Genomic DNA, 13,967 nt, shown 5'->3' with positions numbered 1-13,967 from the left:
TGTCGTAAATGGACTTGCCTATTGATTGGATTTAATGTTGTCACAATTCAATTTGCAGACTTTTTTTTTAACATTCATCATAAACAAAACACAGAAACATAATACAGAATCCTAACATCTGCTATGCTTTGCAGCCTAGCTAGGGAGTATCTTCCTAGTTCCTTTCTGTCTTGTTTTAGTTCTTAATCATTGCCAGTTATTTGCAGCTATACCACCTTTTAAATAATTCTTAATACTTTGTCACCAGGTCCAAAATTTAAGTTTCCTAACAAGGTCCCTCTTCACAATGGCATCTTACCCAAGTTCCCCATTATTTCTTACCATGACTGGACCAAATACCTAAACCTCTGTGCTGTTTTCTTACCTATATCACAAAGTTCTGAAGGCCTTATGAAATAATAGTATATGGAAAGGATCCAGGACTGTGTCTGAGAAGCACATCTGAAATGATAGCTGCAGTTTTACCTTTTAAACTAGGGAAGACATGAAAGCAAACCAGACTTGCCAGTTTGGTAGTCCAACAAGTGCTCATAGACTGAGGTGAATTTCCTACCTGAGAGTAGAAGAGTGTGATGCTGTTTATTCTAACAGTCATTCTAGTACAAGCCTTGAAGTTGGGTTCAAGTATGCAGAAAACTAGTTGCTAGAGACAGTAAAAAAAAATTAATGATTTTAATATTTTTCCTTTGGTATTTTCCCATTTTTATCAGGGCAAACCAATTCAGTCACCATGAGTTGGAGCTTCCTGACTCGCCTGCTAGAGGAGATCCACAACCATTCCACGTTTGTGGGCAAGATCTGGCTCACTGTCTTGATTGTCTTCCGGATTGTTCTTACAGCTGTAGGGGGAGAGTCCATCTATTATGACGAGCAGAGCAAATTTGTGTGCAACACAGAGCAGCCGGGCTGCGAGAATGTCTGCTATGACGCCTTTGCACCCCTGTCCCACGTACGCTTCTGGGTGTTTCAGATCATCCTGGTGGCCACCCCCTCGGTCATGTACCTGGGCTACGCCATCCATAAGATTGCCAAAATGGAGCATGGGGAAGCAGACAAGAAGGCAGCCCGGAGCAAACCCTACGCGATGCGTTGGAAGCAGCACCGGGCTCTGGAAGAAACAGAAGAGGACCATGAAGAGGATCCCATGATGTATCCAGAAATGGAATTAGAGAGTGAAAAGGAAAATAAAGAGCAGAACCCTCCTAAACCCAAGCATGACGGCCGACGGCGGATTCGGGAGGACGGGCTCATGAAAATCTATGTGCTGCAGTTGCTGGCCAGGACCGTGTTTGAGGTGGGTTTTCTGATCGGGCAGTATTTTCTGTATGGCTTCCAAGTCCACCCGTCTTACGTGTGCAGCAGAATTCCTTGCCCTCATAAGATCGACTGCTTTATTTCTAGACCCACTGAAAAGACCATCTTCCTTCTTATAATGTACGGTGTTACAGGCCTCTGCCTGTTGCTTAACATTTGGGAGATGCTTCATTTGGGGTTTGGGACAATTCGAGACTCACTAAACAGTAAAAGGAGGGAACTGGAAGATCCGGGTGTCTATAATTATCCTTTCACTTGGAATACACCGTCTGCTCCCCCTGGCTATAACATTGCCGTCAAACCAGATCCGATCCAGTACACCGAACTGACCAATGCTAAGATCGCCTACAAGCAAAACAAGGCCAACATTGCCCAGGAACAACAGTACGGCAGCCATGAGGAACCGCTCCCGGCTGATCTGGAGACACTGCAGCGGGAGATCCGGGTGGCTCAGGAACGCTTGGATCTGGCAATCCAGGCCTACAATCACCAAAACAACCCCCATGGCCCCCGGAACAAGAAAACCAAAGTGGGCTCCAAAGCTGGCTCCAACAAAAGCAGTGAGAGTAGCAAATCAGGGAATGGGAAAACCTCCGTCTGGATTTAATCTTGGCTGTGCTTAAAACTTGTGCTTTTCATAGTTTATGGTAAGCTGCGGCTCACTGAATAATGACTTCCATTGAGTAAACATTTGGCTCTGGCTCTCTTCAGGGATGCTGTTGGCTCATGATCCAAGCTCAGGGGACTCTGAAGGCAGGGCTGGGACAAGGGGCAGAAGAAGGGAAACAGTGTTCCTGGGCAGGTGTTCCAGCAATAATACAGTTGTAGAACTTTACATTTGTGTCTTCCACATCTGGAAAAGAACAGATATATTTAAATCATTCTTGTTGAACAGTTTTTGTATGTACAGTATTATGGTACTTTTTTTTTTTTTTAGTATGAGAACTTTTTTTTTGTACTTGTACATTGGACCACTGTAGTTATACTTTTATATTAAAGGGGGAAATCCTAAGGTAATGCCTGTTAGGCTAGTGTTTTATTTTGTTCAGCGAGTTCCACCCTGGGCTTAAAGATTTAATAGATGCTACACCTAATAAAAGTGCCTCATGTCGCAGGGATGATTTCAGATACGTAAGGAGCTGCAGGAGGAGGAGTCAGTTTTCAGTCCTGGAAAGAAAGTCCATAGCAGGAGGCTGAAATCGTCTCCCCTTTATTTGAGAAATCTTTGAATCTTATTCATGTGCCCAGACTTGAATCTAGTTTTTGAAAACCCATTTGTATTTTCAAAGGAGATAATTGATTCACTGCAGGATTCCTTTAAGTATCCAGCATTGCCAGTGTATGCTTTGATGGTGTGTGTATCATTTAATTCTTTCCAAATGCTGATAAACAAAGGTGTCCCCAGTTCTGTAGCCTGTGGAAACCCCTGCTAGAGTTCGTATTAAAATTCCTCTACCACAAAGCAAAGCCACGCCTGGGAAATGAGCCCTAATAGGATGTGTAGTTGTGGAGCTGTTTGATTTGCCTTAAGTCTCTATCCAGAAACCTGCCTCTCTCTGATTTCTTAAGAAGCCAGTGATGGATATTTTCTTTATATGTTAACATTAGAAATTTAAAAAATTCCTTCATAGGCTAAGAATACTCAAAGCTACTTGTACTGCATATGGCAGAAAGCCTAAATCCAAATTCCTTATTTTTTATAATTTACTGTGGAACTTTTGTAATTTATATACTTCTGCCAATGTAGGTTTCTGCCTGGAAGACCAGTCACACCTGGGATTCTATTTGTAAATAGACCTAAAGAGAATTTCAGTATTTATTCCCTATAAATATATCTGTAGGTATATCTGTTGGTTAATGACAAGCATTGTTCATGCAACACTCATAATTTGCAGTATTTTATTGCCATTTTCAACCTTGCATTCTGTTGGGGAGCTTTGCTCTCCCATCACGTTCATGTTGTTTGTCTTATGGTTTATGAGCGTCTGAGTAAGAGCTTGGTGACGATTTAAAGGAAGGGGCCTTTGCTTCATGAGCGATCATTTCATTTTGGGTGTCTTACTCTTTTTTAACAGAAAGCCATCACAGGCCACCTCTGACTTTGAAATTCTAAAAGTATTGTTTTTTATAAATTTATTTTAAAACACCAGTTTTCCATTATTTAGGAGAATCCTAGAACAGTACCCTTTGTGCAGTTCTTTTTCTTTTCTTTGCATATCTCCCCCAAACAAAAGAAACTCAGTAGAAAAATGTAAGCTTGTTTTTTAGCCATGTATTTACCTTTATTTTGTCTTTTTTTTTCTTCCCCATCTATAAATTTTGGCCTAGAGAAGTTCCTCAGGGTCTCTAAACATCTTAGGCAAAATGTAAGTTCAGGTGAGACTGAAGGGGAAATTTGAGAAAACTGTACATGTATATATATAGACATGCCAGTTTCCTTCACACCAAATGTTTAATAAGGAAATTCAACTATTCTAAGAAAACAGACAAGATTTTATATACCTAAGCCTAACTAAGATAAAGAACTACCAATTCTCACATCACTAGTGCTTCAAGCAGATTTCTTAATTGGAGGACAGAAAATATATATACACTCATATCCATCTCTTCAGAGCCTGAAGGAGAGCAGTGTGGCTTTGCCAGCGGAAAGGTTGGTGATTTGAGAGTGATGGCGAGGGAAGGAGTCAAGCAGAAATGCTAGACAGACATTTGGCGCCAGAAGCATCCACTTAGTTTCTGTGAACGGTGCCCCTGGTGCTTCATCTTGGCTTGTTCTGATGAGAATGTTATCTTTTGTGTCTGGATAACTCTTCAACTTCTTAAAGTATACAGAAAGATATTCTAAGTCACTTCACATGTATGTACACGTTTAAAGTCTATTTTTATTCTCTCACAAAAGTTTTACTTAACATGAGTTTCCCAACTCTCACTGCTTTCTTAGGATATTTCTTTCAGCCTTTGGACATAGAAGTTTGCCAAAGCCATTTTCCCCCTAATGATATCCATGAATCTACATTAAGAAAATGGCCCTATCAGTGTCTAGCTTAAGCCATTAATTGGGTCTTCATTGAATCTATGAAAATATTCTGCTGGTTATTATTATTCTAGAACTTGCAGGTATTTGTATAAAAAGCCTGTCCGCATTTTTTCAGAATCACATACCTTTGAATTATTGTATAAGACATGCTCTGCCATATATGATGCTGGATTCTCTAAATAGAGGCTGAGTGCTTAGTCCCTTCACATACTAGAGTCAGGATACGGTCATCAACATGGTTATATTCCTTAACATACTATTGAATTAATTTAGATACGGTGTGTCCTTGGCTCATCTTCATTAAAATCTATTATTCAGAGATATTTGTGAAACAAACATGCTTTTTTTCTTAGTTCAAATTGGAGAGCAGAATTAGGTAACATTTCCCCCTAAAGAAATGTTCATCTTCATTTTGTGGCTTCGAGTTCGCTTGACTTAGTTTCGCCTGTTTCTATATTTGTTCATTTAAAACCACAAGAGTGTTATTTCATTTGAAGTCAGTTTTCTGGGGATTTTCCTTGACTAATGACTGATAACTGTAGAATTACTTTTTGATAAAAGTGAACTTTGCCATCTAACATGGTTCTGAAGGTTAGGACTCCCACATATCTGCCTTTTAGAAGGACACCTATATCTTTAAAGAGAAAAATATTAGGTACCTTAACTCTCATTTCCTCATATTATGAAATTAGGCAGTTAACTTTTCCAAGTTTCAGGAGCCACTGACCTCTCAGACATGTTATGAAGTAGTTAGAAAGCCTATAGTAAAAGGTATTAAAATACCAATTATTATTATTGGTCATTAGTCTGAGCTTGGAACTTCAAAAAAAAAAAGTTGAAAGAACTATGACGGTAGTAAGATGTCCTCCCGTGCTCTTCATCACAGGAATCAGTGATGGTTTAAAACACTTGCTCTAATCAGTTTATACCAAGAATGGACTTAAATATTTCTATTAGTCATATCTATCCTTATGAATGTCCATCTTTATGCTTTCTGTCTCATTTAAGAGACAGTATACTTCTAAAAATAACATCTGTAGTTTTTGATACATTTTTGGCCAACCAGCTTTCAGTAAAAGGGAAGTATGTTATACTTGAACCTACTTCAAGAAATGCCTTTTTGTAAAGTCTTTCCTGACTATGAGGAAAGTACCTGGAGTCAAAGATACACAGTTACTGGTCATTTTAATTGGAAGTTTCCAGGTATTAGATTAATTTTAACTTTACAAAATCATGTAATCTTATGAATAGTCTTACTACCTGAAAATAAAGTCCCTGCACCTATACAGTACAGTGTTTGGAAACAAAATTTCAACTCACCTATATGTCATAAATCTGTAGTAATTCAAAGTCACCGTCAAATGTTAGAATCATTAGGTTGAGTTGCATACTTGTCACTCATTTTGGCCACACATCATGGAGAGTTTAAGATTTTATTTGTTGTTTAATGCAGTTGTGTTGTTTTCAATAATGACGTTGAGTTTGGGTCATGCACATTCCATGTTAATAATCATACTTTTTAGAGAAGCAATCCATAGTATCCCAAAACCCAGGAGTCCAAACGAAAGTCCTACTCTCGTGCAAAATCTCTACAGAAATAAAAGAAGTAAGAGTTCTGCATTTCAGTGTTGGCTTGCTGACCCAACAGAGACATTTGGCTATATGCTTCCAAGATTGGAAATCTTTTTCTTTGCTGTACTCTCAATTGTGTTTTGTTTAATAAATCTCTTGCAGAAGTCTCTACCTCAGGCACTAAGTGTTAGATATGGTTACCATATTGATACTGAAAAACTTAGCTAAGACTTCCAACTTTTTAAGATAATCGAAATGTAAAATTCAACTGTTAACCTCCAATTTAATGTCATGTGGTGTGCAGTTTGGATATTGTATGAACAGCTAAGAAATTACCCATTCTAGTGCCAAAGATCGCTTGTTGCTAATTTTGTTGTGTACAGTTGATGTAAACTTTATGGTTGGGGACAGACTCTGTGCTCAGGGCCTTGTCTCTGGGAAGATTTTGTTTTTTCAATTCCAAATGATTTGTCAGTTTCAAATACAGTTTAGAAGAGTCATTTGTGGTCTGTGCATCTTTTCCCAAACTTGAAAACTCAGCTGCCAGGAAATGTCATACTGAGGATATCACCCCGTTCTTTGTATAAAATAACACCCAGGAGCTTAGTGGGTTACACGGAAAACCTGATACGAAAATCTCTTCTCATACCTTCACCTGTAAGTTGATCGCAGTGGGAATACATGAACAGGAAAATGTCCAAGTAGAGGTTCGGGCTCAAAAGATGCCCTTTCACAGCGGGGTTAGAACTCCTCTGGGATTGCTGTAGCTAAATGGATCAGCGCGTTTGTGGCGTCATAATCTGGGAAGGGTAGGTGACCGAGTGTGGGAAGGGGGAGGCTGAGGTCTAAGCACGGAAACGGAACACACCCTGTCTGTCTCTGGCTCCCTTTGGTTCTCAAGGCCTTTTCTCCAAGAGTGCCTTGTGAGAGGGATGCCCCCCACGGGCCCAGACCAGTCTTATCTACCTTCCCACAAGAGAAGGGTGTGGGAGAGGGTCGCATTGGTGCAGCAATGCCCTCTGTTCCCCCAGACACAGAAGAGCCGACTGGTAGGGCACACGTAGAGCCCACATCAGTAGCACACGTTGTAAACTGGCCAGCCAACCATATTTGGTAATAAACTTCTGGGCTGTTTGGAAGCTGTTGGGGCAGTTAAGTGACTGTTAGTTTTGAAAGTGCATTCTTTGTCAGATTTGTCATCAGAACAGACTAATACCTGGAAAAGGTTGGCATTAAAGTTAAAACCTATTTTCTTTGCTACATAGAATTTAAAACAAGGTTTTAGGGGCTTACATAAAACTTAATACACAATACTTTCAGGATTTGCCTTCTTTGCTATATAGAATTTAAAACAGTAAGGTTTTAGGGCCTTACGTTAATTTTAATACGCAATACTTTTAGGATTTGCTTCCTTTAGTTATCTCAGCTAGGAGGTATGTTACACGGACATGAAGAATACGGAGGTTGAGGCGGGGCCTGGAACAGAAGCCAGGTCTGCCCACTGACTGCCCAGGGGCTCAGTCCAATGTCCTTTGCTGTCTTCCTAGAGGCGTGTGCAGAAGCAACTGTTAATGGGATTTGCTCATGGAAGGGTGGGCCTTGCTGTGTGGATAGCGTTTTTTTCCTAATGTGACTGTTGGACCACCTGTGTAAGAAGTAACGGAATAGCAATTAAAGTGTAGATTCCTTGGACCCATTTCAGGCCTGCAAATCGGAACTAATAAGTTCTCTAGGTGATTTTTAAAGAATCTTAGGTACAGTTTACATGTAAAATTCACCCTTTTTAGTGTATAGTTGAATACAGTTGAGTAATCACCACCAGAAGATAAGAATTGCATCACCCAGAAATTATCTCTAGGTAATTCTTATGTAGGTTAAGATTTGAGAACCACTTATCTTAGGAAAAAGAAATAAAAACTTGAAGTATGGGCCAGAATAAAAGGGGTCGGGGGTTGTTTTGAATGATTTCCTCTGTTTCAAGAAGGTTTAGACCTGACAGCACACGAGTATCATGTCATCTGCCAGCTCAGAATGACACGGCTGCCTGGAGTGGAGAACTGTGGAAAACTGACTCAATGTGGAGTCAGGACTTCTGCGTTATGACTCTGACTGAGCCCCCGTGAAAGGAACCATCCCACCTTGTGTGGAATGAGTTGGTATCATTACTTAGAAATGTCTCCACCCGACATTTAATGATATCTTTGAGGAAATTAGAAATAGGAAGTGACTCAGGATTGGAAAACACAAGGAAGAAGAGATGAGATGGTGACAAGCATTCACTGTCAGCTTGCTCACCTGCCATCGCAATCCTGAGGACATGGCACAGCATTTCCTTGCCCTGTCCTTGACATGCTATGCTTACATTAAACTGTATTTGGGGATTGTGAAAGAAAGCCTAAGGAAGCCCAGTGCCGATGCCTCAAGGAAATGCTGACCGGATTCCCTCTTTACCACGGGCCACGCCTCCCACAAGTGTCCTCGTCCAGTTTGCTCTCCGGGGCCATCACAGACAGCATGGGCTGGCTGACAGCCTGAAACTCCAGGCGAGGCAGAACCAAGCAACTGTTCATAACCGATTTCCATGCATAGCCAGTGACCTGAATGGGACCTGACCAAGGGGAAAAAGGATACAGAGCTAGGTAGGTTTTTTTCCGTTTTATTTTTAGTTTGTGTAGTCCTGTGGAAGTAAAATTTTATCTTTGCACTGGGAACACTGAGAAACACTGACAGGGGGCTCCTTTGGTCTGGCCCATTTTTCTGAAAGTATGTTGCAGCTGTGGCTCCTGCCCAGCAGGCAGAAACGTTGGATCCTGTACCCAGGTGCCATTAAGAGCCGTGGCAGGCGTCACCACTGACTGCAGAGTGGTCTGCATGAGGATTTGGGCTCCTTAAGATTTTTTAAAAATATTTTTATTAAAATATAGCTAACATACAATATTATATTACTTTCAGGTATACACCATATTTATTCACTTACCTAAAGAAGTGAACACCGTGCTAAGTCCAGCAACCATCGACACTGTACTATGTATCACAATATTATTGACTATTTTCCCTGTGCTGTATATTACATCCCCATGACTTACTTGTTTTATACCTGGAAATTTGGACCACTTATTCCCCTTCATCTTCCCCACCCCCTTTGAATTTTTCAATTACAGTTGACATTAAATATTTTATATTAGTTTCAGGTGTACAGCATAGTGGTTAGCTATTTATATAATTTAAGAAGTGATCCCGCTGATTAGTACTCACCTGGCCTATATATAGTTATTGCCATATTATTGACTACATTCCCTGTGCTGTGCTTTACATTGCCATGGCTATTTTGTAAATACCAATTTGTACTTCTTAATCCCTTTACATTTTTCACTCTGCCCCCCAACCCCCTCCCATTTATCACTCCAACAAATCTAGTACCCATCTGACACCATACGTAGTTATTAGGTTGGTGCAAAAGTAATTGCAGTTTTTGCAATTTTTTTAACCTTTTAAACAGCAATTACTTTTGCACCAACCTAATATTACAATATTATTGACTATATTCATTATCCCCATGATTACTGTGTAACAACCAATTTGTACTTCTTAATCCCTTCCCCTATTTCACTCACCCCCAGTCCCCTCCTATATGGCAACCATTAATATGTTCTCTGTATCTATGATTTGTTTCTCTTTTGTTTATTTTGTTCTTTAGATTCCACATATAAGCAAAATCACATTGCATCTGTCTTTCTCTGTCTTACACTCCATTCAGCACAGTATCCTCTAGGTCCATCCATTCTGCCGCAGATGGGAAGAACCCATTCCCTTCCATGGCCGAGCAATATTCCATTGTATATATGTACCAACTCCTCTTTATCCATCCTTTCATCGACAGACACCCAGGCTGCCTCCACATCTAGTCCATTGTAAACAATGCTGCAATGAACATACAGATGCACACATCCCTTTAAAGTAGCGTTTGGGATTTTTCAGATAAATATCCAGAAGTGGGATTATAAGGTCCTTCTTTGTCTTTTGTTATAGTCTTTGGCTTAAAGTCTATTTTGTCTGGTATAAATATTGCTATCCCAGCTTTTCTTTTTAGTTTCCATTTTCATGAAATATCTTTTTCCATTCCTCTACTTTCTGAGTGTGTGTGTCTTTTAATCTGAAGTGATTCTCTTGTAGGCAACATATGTAAGGGTTTTATTTTCTTACCCACTCAGCCCTCCTTTGTCTTGATTGGAGCATTTAATCCATTTACATTGAAAGTAATTATTGATAGACATGTAGCTATTGCTATTTTATTATTCATAATTTTGATCATTTTTTTTCCATCTTAAAGAATTCCCTCAATGTTCCTTGTAATACTGGTTTGGTGGTGAGGAAGTCCTTTAGATTTTCTTGTTTGGGAAGCTCTTTATCCTTCAATTCTAAATGATAGATTTGCTGGGTAGAGTAATCTTGGTTGTAGGTCCTTGCTTTTCATCACGTTGAATACTTTGTGCAAACACCTTCTGGCCTGCAAAGTTTCTGTTGAGAAATCAGCTGACAATCTTATTGGAGCTTCCTTGTAAGTTACTAGTTGCCTTTCTCTTGATGCTTTTAGGATTCTCTCTTTGTCTTTAACCTTTGCCATTCTAATTATGTGTCTTTGTGTGGGCCTGTTTGGATTCATCTTGTTTGGGACTCTCTGTGCCTCCAGAACTTGTATGTCTATTTCCTTCAGCAGGTTAGGAAAGTTTTCAGTCATTATTTCTTCAAATAAGTTCTCAATCCCTTGCTTTCTCTCTTCTTCTGGTACCCCTCATATGATGTGAATGTTTTCATGCTTGATGTTGTCCCAGAGGTCTCTTAAACTGTCCTCCTTTTTGTGGATTTTTTTCTCTCTTTTTTTTTAATTTATTTTTTTAAATTTATTGGGGTGACAATTGTTAGTAAAATTACATAGATTTCAGGTGTACAATTCTGTATTACATCATCTATAAATCCCATTGTGTGTTCACCACCCAGAGTCAGTTCTCCTTCCATGGATTCTTTTTCTTTTTGCTCTTCTGATTGTGTGTTTTCTGCTACCTTGTCTTCCAAATTGCTGATTCAGTTCTCTGCTTCATCTGTTCTGCTGGTGATTCCTTCCAGTGCAGTCTTCATTTCAGTTATTGTAGTCTTCACCTCAGACCAGTTCTTTTATATGGTTTCTATGCCCTTTTTTATGCTTGCCATCTCTTTGTTGAAGTTCTCACTAAATTCCTTGAGCATCCTTATAACCATTTTTTAAAACTCTGTCTCTGATAGGTTGCTTGCCTCCATTTTGTTTAGTTCTGTTTCTGGAGTTTTCCCATTCTTTCATTTGGGACGTATTTCTTTGTTTCCTCATTTTTGCTGTCTCTCTGTTTGTTTCTATGTATTAGGTAGATCTGCTATGTCTCCCAGTCTTGGCCAGGTGGCCTTATGTAGTAGGTGCCCTGTGGGCCCTGGCACAGTCTCCCTGGTCACCTGTTCTGGGTGCTCCACACGTGTCCTTTGTGTGGGTTGTGTGTGCCCTTCTGTTCTAGGTGAGCTTTGATTGCTATTGGCACGCCAATGGGTAGGATTGATCCTCAGGCTGATTGGCTATGGGGTTTGGCCACATCCACAGCTTACAGGTTGCTGTGAGGGAGGCTTACAGCACTGAATGGTATTCGCCCCTATGGGCTCTGGTTCCTGTTGAGATTGCTCTTTGGGTGTGCCACTTGTGGGGCTAAGTGGGTGGTGCTCTGCTGTGGTCTGAAGCCAACTTCTAGGCATGTTGGTTCTTGGGCCTCTTGGGAGGGGCTTCAGTGCAAGCCCTGGTCACCCGTTGCCTGTGACCAGTCAGGGCCTACCTGGTAGGAGCTACAAAACAATCCATGGTTGTTTTCCTGCCTGTGCTGACCCTGGAGGGACATGGGAGAGACCACGCTGTGAACTGAGGACGGCTGCCACCAGTAGTGGGCCTGGGGTAACTCTGCAAAAAGCCAGGACACCCTGAGGCCTGCTGCCACCTGCTGGATCCCTTAAGGTTCAGCCACTGAAAGCCTTGCGCGGTACATGAGTTGGATGAGGCAGGGTCTCAAGGAGTCACTAGAATGGAAGAGTTGTGGTCACTAGCTTAATATAGACTCTGGTTTTGTGCCAGTGCGGAGTCTGGAGCTACTCAGCAAAAGTCTCAGACTGCAGCAAGGCCAGCTGCCGCCTATCAGGGTCCTGTGGACTCCGATAGTTTTTTAAGAAAGAGTGAAATGCAAGTAGTGCTGGCTGCTCTCAGAGAAAGTGCCTCTGGCATTGGGGGAATTGGGTAGGGAGGGGTTCTACTGAGTCAACAGGGCGGAGCCGTGAAGCTCACCAGACCAATCAGATTCAGATTTGGCCGGAAGCTTAGGGGGCGGGTTCAACACATTAAAGATGGCAGCTGCCCACAGGCTGCCCAGGAAGCAAACAGCACACAGGGAAAATGCGGACTGCCCTCCAGCCCTTATCTTGAAGCCATGCACGTCAGTCTGCCACCCCCGCCCCATATGCCTCCAGTGCTCCCCGAGTTACTGTCCCTCCACTGGAGCCTAAGGTGAGTGCCTATGAGCGAGTAAATCTGTGCCTGGGTCATTTAAGAGGACGTCTGGGTTTCCCGCTGCTTTCCATCCTACCCGAATGGTTGGAATCCCCACTGTTTTTCACAGTCAGATGTGGGGGCTTCTCTTCCCGGCACCAGTACTCTGGGCTGGGGAGGCTGGTGTGGTGCTGGGGTCTCTCGCTCCTCCAAGGGGACCTTTTGTGGCTGAGATATCCCCCCAGGTCTTAATTGTCACACAAAGGTTGGGGCGAACTGGTTTCATGTCTCTGCCCTTCCTACCATTCTCGACGTGGCTGCTTCTTTATATCCTTAGTTCTAAAACTTATGTTCAGCCAGATTTCATATGGTTCTCCAGGTTGACTGTTCCATAACTTTGTTGCAGTTTTAATGTGTTCATGGAAGGAAGCAGGTACAGTGTTTACTCCACCATCTTGGATCTCTTTTTCTTAAGATTTTTTTAATGGCAACATCAAATTGTCAATGGATTGTTTACTTCACATTCAGATAGGGAAATGATCGTGGATAAAGATTTGCAGCTGTTGGAGTCAGTCATGATTATAGACCAGCTTGTGATTATGCTGTTTAATTCCAGTGGTTTGCTTCTAAGGGCTCGTTGACTTAAAAGAGACAGAATGTGAGGTGGGGACTTTTACTTATACTCATTGTCCTTAGGCTGTGAGCGGCCACTCAAGCCAGCTTTTCTGAGTAGTAGGCTAGGATCCTGGGAAATAGCTTGGAGAAGGAAGTGTAGACCATTCAGCATAGATATAAGCTGTGTGTGTGTGTGTGTGTGTGTGTGTGTGTGTGTGTGTGTGTGTGTGGCGGCGGGGGGGGTGTAAGGGGGAATATGAAATGCCATAGCACAACTAGGTACTGCCAGAGGAGGTTGTGAGTAGGTTAACATAGGTTAGTCTGGAATAGATGTCCTGGGCAGGAACCCAGTACCCTTGATTTTGGGTTGCCAGATAAAACACAGGATCCACTGTGAATAATTTTTATATATTGCATAGAACATACAGATATTTTTTTAAAATTTTGTTTATCCAAAATTCAAATTTAACTGAGTGTTCTGTAATTTTGTTTGCTAAAACTGGCTACCCTACCTTGATTCAGATATGTTGTGGGGACAGAGTCCCAGAAAGCAGTGTCCAGGCTCTCAACCTCACGTGGAAAGGTGCTGGCTTGGGTAGTAGATGGCCATCAACTATGACTAGTTGGCCATCAGCTGTTACCGGTTAGCCATTAGCCACTAATATAACTGCTGTGGCTACGTTGGTTGGTTGGTTGGCAAGAAGCTGACGGCGGATTGCAGTTAGCAAGTGCAGTTAGTAGGCGGATTGTGGATTGTTTTGATGCTACTTCCTGTATCTCACCCGGCCACCAGCGAGACAAGCGCAGGAAGACTCCTCGTTGGGGTACTGGCAGATGTTTGCTTTTGTGTCTCGACCAGCCGCCATCGAGACTATAGTG

The 13,967-nt window shown here is 41.6% G+C and overlaps 1 protein-coding gene across 8 annotated transcripts in view; it reads left to right on the top strand.

The window, feature by feature from the left end:
• Positions 1 to 6,423, top strand: part of GJC1 (gap junction protein gamma 1) — a 30,192-nt gene extending 23,769 nt beyond the window's left edge. For all 8 annotated transcript variants that reach the window (XM_074319626.1, XM_074319628.1, XM_019752280.2 and 5 more), the window contains one exon: positions 711 to 6,423. In XM_074319626.1, the coding sequence (XP_074175727.1) occupies positions 731 to 1,921 (1,191 nt within the window). In that variant the 5' untranslated portion in view covers positions 711 to 730 and the 3' untranslated portion in view covers positions 1,922 to 6,423. The remainder of the gene's footprint in view (positions 1 to 710) is intronic.
• The last annotated feature ends 7,544 nt before the right edge of the window (positions 6,424 to 13,967 follow it).

The sequence above is a fragment of the Rhinolophus sinicus genome, linkage group LG15, assembly GCF_036562045.2.
Source record: "Rhinolophus sinicus isolate RSC01 linkage group LG15, ASM3656204v1, whole genome shotgun sequence".
NCBI lineage: Eukaryota > Metazoa > Chordata > Mammalia > Chiroptera > Rhinolophidae > Rhinolophus > Rhinolophus sinicus.
The sequence above is the reverse complement of the archived record's forward strand: the minus strand, read 5'-3'. Positions and strand labels throughout refer to the sequence as shown.